Source organism: Heloderma suspectum, chromosome 2, assembly GCF_057233095.1.
Source record: "Heloderma suspectum isolate Gila_16-S chromosome 2, 16-S_ref, whole genome shotgun sequence".
Classification (NCBI taxonomy): Eukaryota; Metazoa; Chordata; class Lepidosauria; order Squamata; family Helodermatidae; genus Heloderma; species Heloderma suspectum.
Genome location: NC_139459.1, coordinates 98,425,883 through 98,443,009, shown reverse-complemented (window position 1 = coordinate 98,443,009; position 17,127 = coordinate 98,425,883). Strand labels below are relative to the sequence as shown.

Here is a 17,127-nt window from a genome sequence, read left to right as displayed (position 1 = left end):
ACTAGCCTTCCCAGTCACTGAGGTCATCAGATGAGGCACTCTTGGTGGTTCCACATGGATCTACACTCTGTTTGGAATCCACTCAGAGTACAGCCTTTAGTGTATTGGCTCCCTCTCTATGCAGCTCCCTGTCAGGCAGGCACCAACATTGTTTCATTTTCGGTGCCTGCTGAAGACATTTTTATTTAAACAAGCATTCCTTGACTAACCAGCCACAGCTTTATTGGCACAATCTGATTTTAAAGGTTCTAATTTCCATTATTATTTTTTTGCAGGGGGGTTCCTTTTATTGTTCACTGCTTGGATATTTTATTGATGTAGAACAGCATATAAATTGTGTAAATAAATAATATCACTTGGATTCAGAGTTTTATGCAAAGGGAAGCTACTCACACTACAGGGATTTCCTGTTTCCTCCTCCCTACTGCAGCCCCTTGCAGTCCCCCCAAAGCCTCTCTTGGGGATTGGGGGACCCTCAAGAAAGGCTTTGAATGTGTTGTGGGGAACTGCAGGGAGAAGGTGGAATTATACATCATCAGGCAGAGACAGATTGCACAGCTTGCGAGTGGAAAGGGGGGGAGAAATGACAAGACGACACAAATTGATTTGGGATAAAACAGAGCCACATTTATTGATAGATTACAATCTGCGAAGAAAGCACCGGCGGGCACACCGCCAAAAGATCAACATGTCAGGTGTAGAGGAAGGCATTCGTCATCTGGGGCGAGGCATCCACCCTCGCCTGCCAATCGGACATACCCAGTTCTGGGCTGGGAGACCTTCCCCTGTCATCCCCCCTCGAGCCACAGAACCCGAGTGGGTGAGGAGGGTTGGCCTCAGAGGTAAGCCGTATCTCCCAACTGGGGCCACAAAACCCAGAGCTGGAAGCCTCAGGCCTTACCAGTCACCTGAAACGGTGCCTGCGAATGCTCACCTGTCCTCTCCCCCAGCAGAGTGCCCACCCGGAGCCACCACAGGAGGGCAACAAGCCTCTGCTTACTCGCTCTCCCCCCACCTGTGCAGTAAACACTCCCAAATGCCCCTTCGCAGATTGGCCAAAATGACATCATTGCCTAGTTCGGTGAGGTGAACACCATCCGCCCTGTAGAGCATCCCCCGAGCAGGAGAAATGTTGGGGTGGATGATGGTCCAGTCGCCCTGCTTGATTAGAAAGTTCCCGATCTCCTTGTTGACCTTCTCACGGGCCCTATCCATGGCGTGAGGATCCAATCCATCCCTCCAAGCCACTCTGGGTAGCAGGTTGGACCAAATAATGGTGATTCCCGGCCAGCGACGCCGAATCAGCCGCAAGTCCTCCCAGGCTTGACGAATCAGGGCCTTGCCTTTCAGGAGGCCTAGATTGTTCCCCCCTAAGTGCAGCAATAGAATCTGTGAGGGAACCTTCACCAGCCCTTGCTGGAATAACATGGGCAGGAGGCGCTCCCAACGCATCCCGCGTCTGCCCAACCACTGAATGGTGGCATAGCGGCTGAGCCCTAGCTGGGATCCACAGCTGAAGGAAGCCCTCTGACTGGCCCAGAAAACCATACTGTGCCCGCAGATGAGCACCTTCAGTGGTTCACTTGCACTCCAGCCATCTATAAGAACAAGCAAAAGCAATGAACAGAAATGTCCTCCCAGGCTAAAGGCCCGGCAGTGGCCTCACGTATGCCCAATACGCCTTGGAGCGCCACCTGCCGAGTGACTGTACTTTGTCTGATGTGAACCCCAGAGACGCAGCAGTGGAGGCAGCCCCAATCCGGAAGGAATGTGTGCCAAAGCGAAGAGCACCCAAACCCAACGCCTTTAATGCTCGCCATGTGACTGCCCAAAATTTATATTTGGTTGAAGGAGAGGAGTCGCTATGGCAAAAAGGGGGGCCGGGCAGATTTCCCCGAACCTTGAGAAAGTCCCTAAATGCAGTGACCGGACAGAGGTCCAGTACGGGGGCTGGAAACAGCAACACGCAGACGCCCCTCCCTGCCTGGTCAGTCTTGGACTTCCTAAGCTTAATAAGGGCCCCCTGCTGAGAAAACTGTAAGTCACTAAACCGCAAGGCTCATCCCGACAGGTCGTCCCTAGCTGCCACCACCAACTCCGAGATCCTGAATGCTCCAAAGAATGCTGTAAGAGCTGCAGCATGAAACAAGGTGGCTTCATGTGTAGATTTGCACAATCCTGCAAGCCCAGCAATATGTCTGGTGACAGAGGGCGTCTAGGGTCAGGAGGCACTGAGGACCCCTTGGACCAGCCCTGAAGCATCCGCTGGACACAGAAGTCCACAGTGTTGTCCGCCACACTCCTCATTTTAGACGAGAAGGCAAGTGCAGCAAGCCTCCCCCCAATGGTCCAGGCCGCTAGACCCCGCCTGTGGGCATCCATGCAAAACTGCAGTAGGTGATCAACCGGTATTGGCCAGCACTGTGGGAAATGTGCAGCCGCCCGGAATGAAAAGAACTCCCTACCTGACCTGACGTAAGCCACTCTCGTGCTGGGGGCTAAGGACTGCAGGATGGCCTGTTCTCCCTCTTCCAGCCAACTTCCCACAGAGCGGCTGGCATGGTGTCCGGAATAGCATGCGCCTAAGGGGCCAGTTCTCGGAAACGTTGCACCTGGTTTCGTGACAATGCATCAGCCAAGGCATTATCCATGCTGGGAATGTGTCATGCACGGAATAAAATATTAAAATGGAGGCACTGCAGAGTGAAAGCCCGAAGCAAGGCCATGACCCTATTGTTGCACGATGATAAAGACTTAATGACCTGGACAGTGGCTTGGTTGTCGTGCATGCAGAAATGCATGACAGAATTAGCAAGCTGGGCAGCCCACAGGTGCGTGGCAACATATATCGGAAAGAGCTCTAAGAAGGTAAGGTCTTTTCCCACACCTAGCACTAACTACTCCGGTGGCCAACGTGCGTGGCACCATCGATCCTGAAACACAACCCCAAAGCCTAGGGCCCCAGATGAATCGAAATGTATCTGTAGTTCTGCTTCCAAAAGTAACTCCTTCTTCCAGAAGGAAACGCCATTGAATGTGTTAAGGAAATGCAGCCAAACAAAAAGATCCTCTTTCATGGCTGATGATACCCGAATGTGGTGGTGCGGCAAGCATAGGCCCCGCATGGCGTTACAAAGGCATCTAAGGAAGGCCCTGCCAGGGGCTACTACCCGACAGGCAAAATTAAGATGCCCGACTACTTCCTGCAATGCCAACAGCGTGACTTTCTTAGAATGAAGCATGTGCAGAATCCTGTCCTTTAGGGCCTGTAATTTGTCAGCCGGGAGCCTACACAGCTGATTCACAGAGTCTGATTCTATGCCCAAAAACGTAATAGTGGGGGAAGGGCCCTCGGTCTTATTCTCCGCCAAAGGTACACCCAGCTCATTTGCAAGGGCGGAAAATTCCTGCATTAGCCATGCGCACTGTGGGGTGCTGGGGGAACCTGCAAATAGGAAGTCATCAAGGTAGTGCACGACGCTATGGGACCCAGTTTTATCAATCAGAGTCCATTCCAAGAAGGAACTGAACTTCTCAAACATAGCACAGGACACTGAACATCCCATGGGTAGGGCCCTGTCGACATAAAACTGACCAGAAAAACAGAATCCCAAGAGGTCGAAGTCACCAGGGCAGATAGGCAAGAGGTGGAATGCGGATTTAATGCCGCATTTCCCCATGAGGGCCTCAGGGCCCAGCGCCTTCACCATGGATACCGCCATGTCAAACAGTGTGTAGTGAACAGAGCATAGTTGCTCTGGAATGGCGTCATTCACTGACCCCTCCTTGAGGAAAGACAGGTTGTGGATCAACCGGTATTCACCTGCGGCCTTTTTAGGCACAATGCCCAAAGGGGAGACCCTGAGGTTGGGGAAAGGTGGGGAGTCAAATGGACCAATGACTCGTCCCGCAGCCACCTCCTTATTGATCTTATCTAAGACTAACTGTTCGAAACCTGCAATAGATTTCTGATTCCGGGAAATTCGGGCCTGGCTTTGGACCAGGAACGGACTCCTGAAAAGCAGGGAAAATCCTTCATCTAAGTAGTGGGCGTCATCCCAGAGCAGGTAGTGCTTCAAAAGACGCCGTAGCGACCCCAACTTAATTGGACTGGGCCCCTTTAGGCGAAGGTTGTGAGCCACCACCGGACTTCTTACTGCCCTGCCATTCCCGATTTGGGCCCCGCTGACTTTTGACCTTTGGGCAACCAATGAAGGCATGTTGACCCCCACAAATAGAGCATGCATGGCGAAATCAGCATGGGTTCTTGAAGCAAACGCCCTTGGAGCCAAACTCCCAACAGAGAGCGCCGTGTTGATCCGCCTGTCCCGCCCCAGCCTTAGGGGCTGAGGCGGGAGTCGACTTAACTAATATGTGCCCACTATCAGATCAGTCGCCGAAACCCGGCCTGGCAGGGGTCATAAACTGCAGCCAAAGATCCTGATCCTTGGTGTCCCAGCGCAAAGTGGGGTCAAATGCCACCCACATACAAAAAGATTCATCATAGGCCAGCCAAGCTCCACCCTCATATCAGTATAGGCATTATATATGATATTCAAATACTTAGTGAGGACCCAACCATGCTCTGGGTGCTTTTGCTGAATGACACCCATATAGATTAAGAAGCCAGGCAGCCAGTTTGCCCAAGTGCGTGACACCTTCCTACGCCTGACCCTCTCCTGATCCTTATCACTAGATTTCTCTCCCTCCTTTGTTTCTGTCTCTCAGAATAACAGGGAAAAGATGTCAACAAATTCCCCCCGAAGTATTTTCTCTCTTGTTGCAGGTAATAGGTGATATCCCAGGGGGGTAGGTGTCCCCCCGGTCGGGATTGCCCCTTTCTCTTTGTGGGAATAAGGGTCCTTGCCGCTCGCCCCAAGCTCCTCGGAGCTCTTGCCTACGGGGCCACACCACATGGCTGCACAAGCAGCATTGGCAGATGGGGCGTGCTGGGGAGCCCTCCCCCCCCCCTGTCACCAGCCGTAAGAGGCTCACCAGCCGGAGGAGTCATGGGCATTCCCCCCCCATCAACCCCACCAGCGGGGGTTGGAGCAGGGACGGGGCCCCGTGGAGTCAGGCAGATGTAGGGATGCCAACCACAAGGGCAGCCCCACCCAGTGCGGCCTGGCTTTGAGCCGGGAGTGTGTAACCTGGGCTGAAACAGTTGGGCAGTACACCTGGTGAAGGAACCCCAGGATACCCCTTGCCGGTGTGTGAAAAGGCCAAGTCATCCCTGCCGTAAAGGGGAACCACCCATATGGCAGGAACTGGTTCCAGCCGGTCTGTGGCACTAACCCCCCCCCCCGGATCCCGGAACCTCACCTGAACCAAGGCTGTTTGCGGTGTCAGGGATCTGGCTACAGTCCAATACTGCTGGAGCTGGTGAGACGGGTGCCGGCGACCCTTGCACCAGCAGGGGCTGCTCCGAAAGCAAGCATACGGGCATTGAGGCCGGTGCGGATGCTGTTTGCCCAGTGATGACCTCTCTGGAAGCCTCAGTTGCTTCCAGCCTCTCTGAAATAGATAGCAATAGATCTTTGCGAGCTTGCCCTCTAGTAGCCTTAGAACCAGAAGTCCTGGGAGCCCGCCTGGCAGGGGTGGTTAATGTAGGGATCCCTAAGTCCCGCTCGGCAGCCTCCAGCCTGAATAGAATGAGGGCCATGTTGTGATCCTCATCTTCAGATGAGGAAGAGTTGGCCCTACGGAAGTGGTGCTTAGCTGGGGGACAGGGGGCTTTAGCTGGGGGGCAAGCAGCTTTGCCCTTGCCTTTTTTTCCTCCCAAACCCTTCTTGGGCGGCATCGCTGTGTATTGGGAAATGCGCTAACCAACTTTGGAAGGGAACCCTGGGATAGAAATGCACTAACCCTACTTTATTGTAAATTTGATTTATTGGTTAATTGATTGATTGATTGGTTATTAGTAGTATTATTATTTTTAATATATTGCTATTATTTATTATATATTTTATCACACCTTACTAACCCACAAGGCAATGTCGTGTACCTTTCAGTAGCTCCTCTCACACACCCGTCTTGTTGTTGTTTTTTTCTTGTTTCCTCCTTCCCCTCCTCTTTTCCTTATAAAGGCAAAGGGCTGCAAGGCACAATGGGCCACCGGGGGGCGGCGGAGCGCTCAAGAGCGCGGGAAAATCCCCAGCACCCTCCTGGAAGAAAAGCAGAAAGCAGCCGGTGGCCCGCTGCGGGTAGCAGCGAATGGACAGCCGATGGGGGTTAGCAAGCCCAGGCACGGGAGGCAAATGGGGGAGGCAAGCCCAGGGGATAGGAAAATTTTCCCTTCCCTCCCTTTACTAATGGCTACCTGGAAGTGCTGGGAAGCACACGGAGACTCCCCACACACAAAACTGGCCCGGCTATGCTGCCGGCAAATGCAGCTCCTTGGGACGCTCAGCGCTGGCAAGGTAAAACTCCCCTCGGGAGGAAGAAAGCGCAAAGGGGGTAGGTGGGGAACAAAAGACTTCCCCCCCAAATCAGCTGAGGGGGGCTGGAGCACTGCGGAAACCAGCGGGTCGAGAGAAAGGGCAGGAGGTGAGGGAGAAGCCTCGCGCTTGTGCCGCGGGGGAGAGGGGAGCAAACCATCCTGCTGAGGACGCTGCCGCCGAGAGGAGGAGCCGCCTCGTCCCTTGGATGCCACCGTGTGCCGCCGCCGCTGGGTCCGGTGAGTAGGTTGAGGACCAAGGACGCTGCCTCTGCCGACGCTGCCATCGCCAAAGAAGAAGGCGCGAAAAATTCCAGCTCAGATGGCCGGAATGAAGAGGCGGCTGGGGCAGCACGGCCTAAATAGCGGCTGGCTCGACCCGCCCCCCGATGACGCCAGGGGCGAAGGCCAATGGCCTTCATCCTTGTCCCGTCCTCCCCCCCCAACCCACAACAGCCCCCCTCGCAGCCAAGCAAGCTGGGTGCGAGGTGAGGGCACTTCTGTTAGCACGAACTCTAGATTCAAGCCTCTGCTTTTTAGATTGGCCTCTATATGAAAATGAGAGAAACTGCTAGAATGAAGTACTCCAAACTAGTTTGTATGTTTCTGCCCTTGGTCATGAGGAGAAGCATGCCAGCCTGCTCTCCCTTACCCTGCCAGTATCCTGGGGAGGATTTACATGGAAAAAGAATGATAAGTGCTTTCTGGGTATATCTGGATCTTCTTGAAATCGCTTTGGTCCATCAGGGGCACTCAAAGCAGGAAAAGCAGAGTATGTATGTATCTATGTATGTACGCATTTATTTATTTATTTATTTGTTTGTTTATTTATTTATATTTACAACATTTGTATATCGCTCCCCATCCAAACAAATTCCAGAGTGGTGAACACAAGAAGTACAATAGTAAAAAAAAAGAAAAAAAGATTAAAGATTAAAACAGCATATTAAAATCACTAAATGGTGGTGGTGGGAGAAGGCTTTCCTGCAGAAACAAGAGTTCAGGGCTGAAGAAGTGGAGGCTATCAGAGGGAGGCCCTTTCTTCGGCCCATTCCCTCCCTGCAGGACGTCTGTCCCCAGGCTAACTATTCACAATGTGTTGTGCACAATAAATAATACATAGACAGGAAGGTGAGGGGGTGGCCAGTAGTGGGAGCCTTCAGTAGCAGCATTTCGCTACTGAAGGTTACTGTGATCTGCTGAAAAGTAAACAATATAGGGAGCAGGAGAAGGGGCAGCCAGCACTAGGATGCCCCCCCCCCGCTGCCCCGGCACTTTAGTTCCATGCATGTGTCTACTCAGAAGTTAACCTCATGCTGTTCAAGGTAAGCAGTGTGCCTGAGTTTTGCAGCTGTTAAGTGTCATCCTGTGCCTTTTTATTCAGGAGTAAGTCCCATTCTATTCAGCGGGACATAATCCCTGAGAAGGGTGCAGAGGATTGCACCCTTGCTCTGACTGCATTCCCTTTCCATGGCTGTTCCATGGTTCGTACACCATAAACCTCCCCCCCACACACACACGTTTTCTGTATAGCCTGGCATGTGTGATGTTGCTCAATCTCATATCAGGATTATATTCGAATTTAACTGACTGGAGGCTGATTGTGGAGGACAGGAAGTGCGCTTTTATGAATGGGAAATAGAGGCTAGTTACTGTGAATGGTGAAAGCTACTACGGCGCAATTCTGAAGGCTAGGAACAGTGCTGTAGCACTTCTATGAATTGGAAAGGTAGGCTAGTTACTCTGACTGGTGAAAGCAACTTCTTCATTATCCTGAGTCCTCAAAAATGTGCAGCTGCGGTATTCTGAATGGGAAACATTCTGCAGACTATGTGCCCTACTGCCAATGGGGGAAAAAGAGTGAATGGGGGGAGGGGTGACCCCACCCCTTGACCACATCACTGCCAGGCCACAGAGGCATGCTCAGGATTTAATGTGGGGGGATGAGGCACACTGCAGTGGAAATGCCTGGGAACCACTTTAACTAAAAAATACAGACCAAAAAGTGTTTCTGAAAATGCAGCTTTTCAAGAGGGAAGCTGCTGGTTGGCTGCAGATTGTTGACAGCGTCATCTGTCACAAAGGACCCTGATGTGCCCTCCCTCTGCATTAAATCAGCCATGTAGATTGGCTTCTAGTTGGTCCAATAGAGGTGCTGTGTGCTCTAAGCACTGGGAGGCAATAGAGTCTTTTTTGCAAGACCTCTGTTTTTAAGTGTTCCTTTTGGGGGATCTTAAATGACACCACCAATTCATGTGATTCTGTTCTCTATATTTTCCCTATTTATCTGCCTTCCCCATGTTGAGTCAATCTATACTGACAACACAGCCATATCTGTTTTGTTAGTTTTCATCTAGGGAATGGTCAAGGTCAGAGCACCTCTGCGAGGATATTGCCCCAACAATCTTGTGGGTGGTGGTGGGGGTGTGGATGATATTCCTCATTCCTTTTCTGGATTTTCAGGGGCGGGGCCTAAGTGCTGGTTCTAGATCTTCATTTACAGAGATATTAGGAGCAATGTGCTGGCAGCGTTCCATCAAACTGCTCTGTAAGAAGTAAAGCTGCTCTGTCTTCCAGTGTTCTGATCAAAGAATTCAAAGAAACTGGGATTACCGACAAGCATTTGGCCTTTGTTTTTAACTTACGTAATTTGAATACAATGAAATTTAATTAATAAATTATATAGCTTTAATTTAAACGTAATAGAGTACCTACATTAAGATTTGGTTGTTGTTTTGCATTGACTTAAAATAACCGCCCTGTCATGGCCAGCCCTGCCATGCAGCAGGGTGAAGCAACCTGCTCCAGGTGGCACCATGGATGGTGGGATGAGCGGAGTCAATGAAGGCAGGAATTAGTGTCTGAATGATGCAGCAAGACATTTAAGACACAATCCTATGCATGTTAAGACAGAAAAAAGTCCTGCAACTCCCAGCATGGCTGGCTAAGGAATGCTGGGAGTTGTAGGACGTTTTTTCTGTCTAAACATGCATAGGATTACACCTTGAAAGTGTTAGCCCTAGGAAAAGAGACACCATATGGACTCCAGTCTTGGGCCAACATTCTACCTCTGTTTATCCTCAGCCCCCCCCCCCTTTACCACAAATGTTTTGGCTGTGGGCCTGGGAGACTTGAAGCATTTTACCCTTTATTTATGAAGATTTGCTGTGACAAAGCTTTAAAACTTGGCATTTAAGGCCAAGTCCATGATAAGTAGACAGGAGGGGTGTTCTTACTGATCTTGGCATTGTACTTTGAGTAGACCTGGATACAAAAGCATTAAGCTTGGCATGGGGTACGTGTTTTATTATTGACCACTGTTGAGAAAGCAAGAACTTGCTTCTCACATAATTTCCCTCCCTGCATACTATTATTCTGACTTCCAAGTTATTCTAGCACATGCAAAACTTAACTTCTGTGGCATGTCACCTTCTTGGCACCCTGTTAACTTTTCTGCTGGCAGTTGCATTTATCTTTTCAATTGGTATTCCACATTATTGTTTTAGCAGCTTTGTACATTGTTCTCTGAGACTATGCTTTGTAAATGATCATTATACTTTTACTTATTTTTATAACTGATGCAAAGTGTATAAACCCTCCTTTGGGTGACTTGTATCCAGTTCTGCTATAAGGCACTGCATGCTGCCGTTTTTCCATTACATTTCAATAACATTTTCCCATAACAACTTATGATGAAATCATAAAAATAATCAGGGTATCAGATTCATTTCCTGATTGATATGAATGTCTTTAGACATGACTGCAATGTTCTTAATTTTCTGGTTGTTTTTGTTTAAGGGTTGAAGAGAAAGAGACTATATAAAATCCCAGTCTTCTGACACCTAGACACACTTAGGGCATAATCCTATGCATGTTTAGGCAGAAAAAAGTCCTACAACTCCCAGCATTCCCCAGCTATGCTGGCTGGGGAATGCTGGGAGTTGTAGCACTTCTTTCTGTCTAAACATGCAAAGGATTGCACCCTTAACCTGGGAGTAAGCTCCATTAAATGTAAGAGGACTTACTTCTGAGTAACCATGCATAACATTGTGCTGTTAATCATTCAGGACTATTATATAATTATAGTATGTACTCATGTTGTATACACTAAAATAATAACATTTGTGTTTGAAAACATGTATTTTAAAACATATGTGCAATACAGATACAGAAAACTCTGGATGGGCTGTGATTTCCTGCAGCACATACTTAAATGAGTAAACAGGCTTTTCTTGACACAGTGCACGATGTGATTCAGGTGTTGCAGCTGAGCAACTGAGACAAAATGTATTGTCCTGTTATTCAGGTGCAGATAATACAAGTTGTTAGTCTTGTCCCAGAAAGTATAAAACTTATAGAATGATGGAGTTTAATTTTGCATGTAATATTACCATAAAGTATTGAAGGAGACTTCAATCATCGACCAAATTCAGTGATAAAACTACTAATGATTTTAATGGCTTTGGATTTCGCTTGTTGCCTGAAACTTCGCTGCTGTTCTGGGAGGCAAATCATGTTTGCATATCCACAAGCTTCAAGGTGTTGAAAACAAAGATTATTTCAAAAATGTTGTACCCACTCAGTGATAAAAGGAATTTCAAAAGCCCATAAGTCACTTGGACCACTGAAACATATTTTGACTCCTGCAACAACATTCTCAATTACATGCTTTCCTTTTTTCCAGATCACTACAGATCTAAGGCAACGTTGTACGGACAGCCACACAGGAACATCAGCATCTGCGCCGATGGCTGCAGGAATCATTGCACTGGCACTGGAAGCAAAGTAAGAGTTAAGTTGGGTTTTTTTTAATAAAGGTCATTAGGATGTAGGAGATTTCTTTGGTTGCATTTATCACAAGATAAATTAGTTTTACCCCAAGACATGTGAGCACTTTCCCGACATTAATTAAAGCTCGATGTAGACTGTGGTTACGTTCTAATACACTCACTTGCTTAAAGTTATTTCTAGCCACTCATTAAGAGGTTTATCATACTGCAGGCTCATGTACAACATCAGGAATGTAGGTATTACTGTATTATCTGCTATAAATACAAAATCAAATTCCATATGAAGTGGAATGGTTTTAAGGGAAAGAGAAGAAATATGCAAGTGACACAATCAGCTTTTATAAATATCATCATCTGTTCCTCACCAAATGACAGATTTGTGACCATATTTGTGTGCATGTATCAGAGTTGTACTTGGTTTCTGAGTATATAGTGTGTAACCAATTGTATTTGTTTTCATTTATTTTAAATATTACTTTGAAACAGTGCCCTCAATCCAGCCAAGATTAGTCATGACTAAGAAAGTAATCGTAACCCTCTGATATTGCCTGCTAAGGGTGGCTAGGATTTGGCATAGCTGCTTCTAATGGTGGAGAGGAGCTCTGCTGGGGGGCACACTACTGCAGAGGCCTCCACTACCCACAGAGAGCTCCTTGGGTATAAAGCTACAGCTGGTGGTGTTCCTGCCAGAAGTAGCAAGCATAGGATCAAAAAATTGGGTTTTCCAGGAGCAGGCTGGGTTATAGCCAGTTTTGGAACTAGTTGATCCAAAGCTACTCTGTTACCCCAAGACAGGGTCAATCCATGCTACTCGGGTATCTCAGTCTGGAGCTGGTGTAGCAAAATTCCACCACCACCACTGTTTTCAGTTGATCATTGAAACTGAAGAGATATGCCAGCTGAAAAGCCCAGCAAAACCACCCACACACCTTCTGCCAGGATTCAGATGTGGCAGGAGATAGGTCACTTTGCTCCCTGTAGGCCCCAGTTAGCTCAGTAAGTTCCACTGAAAACAAATGTAGTTGCAACCAACTTGCTCTTTTAGTTTCACTACACTAAAGCCTATAATTCAGAGACATCATTTAGCACCTGTTAAATAATTATTTTGAATTTACATAACATGAGTAAGGGATTATGTAAAAGACATAAGAAATTGAATAAAAGACAATAAAAGATCATTATTAAAAAGCTGATACTGTCTTAAGTATATTAGTGCTTTTGTTACAATAACATTGTTCTTAATGCAGTGCTTGGAGAAAAGTTAATATAACCATATTATCTGAAAATATCTCTTTCAATCACATCTTAAACTACTCATAGAGTTTTCCCATAACTCTGGTTTACAGATAACACTCAAATTATATATGCCAACATTTTATATTTTGAATAATTGTATGATTAGTTATTTAACAAATTGACATTGCTTCTGATTATCTGACATTTAAAGCAAAGTATTCTTGTATATGAACTGTCAAAATATGTGGGCACCCAAACCATAAATCCATGCTAACTTGGGTTTTAAATGTATTGTGTTGTTGTTGTTGTTGTTAAGAACTTAGAATTTATTAAGCGCTATACAAAGATTAAAAACGAGACAGTCCCTGCCCACAAACTTTTGATCTAAATGACACAACACATACATGCACACAAAAGGAAAGAGAACAGGAAAATAAGCAAACTGAGACATCACTATTTAAAGTTACTAATAATTACCACCTTATATAGAAATAGTTCAGGGTTGGGAGGAACCAAATGGTTTGCTGTCCTACATCTCCCTCTTCTACAAAGAAACATGCGAACAAATGATCATGGCACATACTAATCATCAACAGTATACAATGCTTTTCTGAAATTAGTATTTTCTACATTTGTATACAACATGAGCTACATCCAACATCATGTGAGCGGACCTCTGCTCATACAAAAGGACTTCCCCTTCCTCTCCTCTTCCTGCACTCTCTGCATGCCCTCCAGATCTTTTCCAGAGGGTTCCCCAACCATCTGGAGCAGATTTAGGAGGTGCATAGGGGTGTGCAGGATGTTTGTTCTGCTGGCAGAAATAATATGCTTTCTTTGGGTTAGGTAAAAACAAAGATTCCAATCAGATTTTGCAATCTGACCCTAACCATATTTCCCCTTTATTTCAGAATTAGCCTACTTATTGGAGGCTGCAGTCCCAGTCTATTACAATCATTTGGAATATTGTTGTTGATTTCTACAAGTGTAAGATTTCCCCCTTAGTAGTTAAAATATTTCATGTTTTTTTCCGTCCTGTTGATTCACTTAATATAATTTCTTTTCCAACATTAGATGTATGTTTTACATACAAGTACAGGGATTCAGCAAAAAAATACATATCAAATTCATTGCATTGCTATAAATTATGATAAATTGCAGATAAGACGCTGAACTGCAGACTGGAAGGTTGGCAGGTCAGCAGTTCGAGACCCGAGTGCTGCGTGACGGAGTGAGCTCCCGTCTTCAGTCCCAGCTTCTGCCAACCTAGCAGTTTGAAAGCAAGAAATTGCAAGTAGATAAATAGGTATCGCCTCGGTGGGAAAGGTAACAGCATTCCGTGCACCTCGGTGTTCAGTCATGCCGGCCAAATGACCACGGAAGCGTCTTCGGACAGCACTAGCTCTTCAGCTTAGAAATGGGGATGAGCACCGCACCCTAGAGACGGACCCGACTGGCTGGGGACACCTTTACCTTTTTATGCTGAACAAATAATTTAAAAAAAATATTTAAGTCAATACTGACTGCATGTGGAGCAAAGAACTATGTTTCTTGCCATCAGTGATGTTGTTGGCATTATCCAATAGATGTTTGTGATAGTTGCACAAGCAGGGATACAGTAAATTCAGCAGCAACAGAAGCATTAGCTAGGGAGGAACACATTAAACTGGCTCCACTAAAACGCAGTTTGAGAACTGACTATTCTACAAAGAAGGTACAGCTTAGAAGGAATAGTTTATAATTCAATGGCCTGGAGCAAGCATTTCTATTTTCGTATATTTGTACTTGTGTTCAAGTAATTTTGGGGCATGTCTCCCAGTCCTAAATATTACTTACCTGTGCTACTGCAATACTTTCTCCTGCAGTTGCTTATCAGACTGTAGGAAATCATATCAGAGCAGGTGAGAATAGCATGAACAAATATTTTCATCAGTTAGAGGGAATTATATGATGTCTAAATTGTATATTGAGACTGTAGACAGTGCTTGTAGATAAATCTCAGCAGGGCTAAACAAATCATTATGCTAAATATGTCATAAAGGTCAAGTCATAGTCTAAGACCTCCCCAGTACCACAAACATGATTATCCTATTCTTCGTACTGGTTTGCTTCAAATTCCTTAATTCTTAGAACTATCCTGTTTGGGCAAAGATTCTAGGAAACTGATTGAAGCAGATGTCCACAAGATGTTGGTCACAGGACTTCAGAGAGTTCCCAGGTACAGCAGGAGTCACTCTGATAAAACCCAAAGCCAAATTCTTCTTTCTATCTTCAAGCAGGGCCTGATGATTGACAGTGTCTTACCCTCAGGTGAAGCTGCAAGGAATTTAAAGGAGCAGCAGTCTCTCTTGGAACTGTACACTGTGGTACCATAGAATGGCCTGGAACCATGCCTTTTGCATTATCCAGTAGGCACCTGGTTCAGAATCCTCACCCAAAAGGACTATGGGGCAATAATGAAGGAATATAATCTAGTTCTGCAACTTGTTTCCACAGGTGCCAACAGATGCCACACAAACAGGATATGAAAGTAATACTATTCTTTGGCTGTAGAATTCCGAATTGGAATTCCGAATATAGAATTCCATTCAGCCATCATGGCTAGTAGTCATAAATTTGTCTAATTCTCTTTTATAGCTGCCTATATTGGTAGCTATCACCAAATCTTCTGGCAGTAATTTCCATAACCTATGTATGTACTATGTGAAAAAGTGCTTCCTTTTGCCTGTCCTGAACCTATGGCCAATGAATTTCATTAGGTGTCCTATATTCTAGTATTATGGAGAAAGGAGAAAACTTTATCTTTGTCCCCTTTCTCCACAACTTGCATACTTTACAAACCACTAGTCCTTTTTTTCTAAACTAAAAAGAACTCCCTATAGGGAAAAATTGAACTCCTTGATAATTTTAGCTACCTTTTCATGGAATTTTTCAAGTTCTGCAGTATCTTTTTTTGAGATGAGGTGGCCTGAAGTGTGCAAAATACTCCAAATGGTGTCACATCATATACTTATGTAAACATATTACAATACTTGCAGTTTTATTTTCAATCCCTTTTTCTAATAATCCCTAACAGGGAATTTGCCTTCTTTCACTCCATCCACACTTCAGGCCAGTTCACGCATAATAATCCTGGCTTGCTATACCATGGTTTATCAATTCTGGAATAAGCACCATGTGCTTCTCCCTCTCCCCTCCCCTCCTCCTATCACATGCCTGCTTTGGAGCTGTGATCCTCATTTGTTTAACCCAGAGTTCCCTGTAACATACAAAATGGGGAACTCTGGCTTAATATCAGTTTACTAATCAGGATATTAAACCATGGTTTGATCCCAGTTAGTAAATGCCATTAAGCCAGAGTTGCCTGTTTGGAACATAATAGGGAACTCTGGTTTAAACAAACCAGGATTACAGCCCTGAAGCCAGTGCATAATGGGAGGAGGAGAAGAGAGGGAAGAGTTTACAAGTTCAATGCTCATTCTGAGCTTGCTACATGATGGCCCAGTTTAAGTTCATCCTTTTGTTGAACTATCCACCACAAGCCCATGATCCTTCCTGGCTAGTCAGTGTTAGTTCAGAACCCATCAGTGTATATCTGAGGTTAGGATGTATTGCCCATTGTGCAAATCACTTTATACTTTACTACACTGAACCTCATTTGCCATTTAGTTTCACATGCATCCACTGTGAAAACATTCTTCATAGTCTCCTTGGGTTTCACCACGCTGAAATCATTTGGTGTCATCCATGAACTTGGCTGCTTCACTGCCCACCCCACCCACCCCTGTTGATAGTACCTGTGGCAGATTCAGAGGCCATGATACCTCGTAGATAAGCATTTTGGTTTGCAGTCACTATCAAAGTGGACCGGAACCCATGTCATCATCAGAGCACAGAGCTTATCACATGAAAAGAGAGCTGTCATATTCCTCTTTATGGGGGATTTTAACATATGGGTAAATTGTAAATACAATTGTATTATTGCAATTGTTGAAGGCATAGTCTGTAAAACAGAAGCAAATTTCCTTTATGATCTACACTCATGTGACTCTGACAAAAAAAAAAAAAAACCTAATTATTCAGTAGCCTTCATGTTTTTATAGGGTAATATGCAAGCAGGACATAAATGCTCAATCTGCTCCTAGCAGGCTTAATATTTTGTTCTAGTTCCACAAGTGGGTAATTGTATTCTTTTTCTTCTTGTTCATAATATAATGCCACATCAGCAAAAACAAAAATCCAGTAGCTAAAGATGACGTTTTAAGTTCCTAAATATTTGGCAGGGATGGCGAGCCAATGTGTGTATATAAAATGTTAAGACTCTGAACAGGTCAGGAGAATGTTTCTGATTTATGGGATGGGGGTGTTTCAGGATTTGCATAATTCAGAGTCTGTTATCAAGACATAACTTATTATAGGCAAATGGCCAGCTAAGTACTCAGCTAAAGAAACCTAAGTGAAAGAAAAAGTAAATTATTTACCTAAATGGAACGAAAATCCCTTTTTTTCTACTAACAAATGAGAATCTGTAAATGATAAAGCATAGTTATCTTACTTATAGCTTAAACGTGAGCAAAGTTTAACCTATCTGGTTCTCTTGTTCACAAAAATATTCCTTATCTAGACATTCTTAGATGCTTATACTAATAACCCACTTGGTATAAA

At 45.5% G+C, this 17,127-nt stretch overlaps 2 protein-coding genes across 3 annotated transcripts in view; one reads left to right on the top strand and one right to left on the bottom strand.

Annotated features, from left to right (window-relative positions):
• LOC146352530 (proprotein convertase subtilisin/kexin type 5-like) overlaps window positions 1-17,127 on the top strand; it is a 316,248-nt gene that overhangs the window by 215,100 nt on the left and 84,021 nt on the right. For both annotated transcript variants that reach the window (XM_084834270.1, XM_084834271.1), the window contains exon 9: window positions 11,121-11,221. In XM_084834270.1, coding sequence (XP_084690396.1) covers window positions 11,121-11,221 — 101 coding nt within the window. The remainder of the gene's footprint in view (window positions 1-11,120; window positions 11,222-17,127) is intronic.
• Window positions 2,898-4,220, bottom strand: LOC146352531 (uncharacterized). The gene has a single exon (XM_084832672.1). It carries the CDS (start codon window positions 4,218-4,220, stop codon window positions 2,898-2,900), a length of 1,323 nt encoding a protein of 440 aa, XP_084688798.1.

Bases quoted from the DNA above. Each gene is read 5' to 3' on its own strand.
- LOC146352531 (XM_084832672.1), bottom strand. From the start codon at position 4,220: ATGCCTTCATTGGTTGCCCAAAGGTCAAAAGTCAGCGGGGCCCAAATC.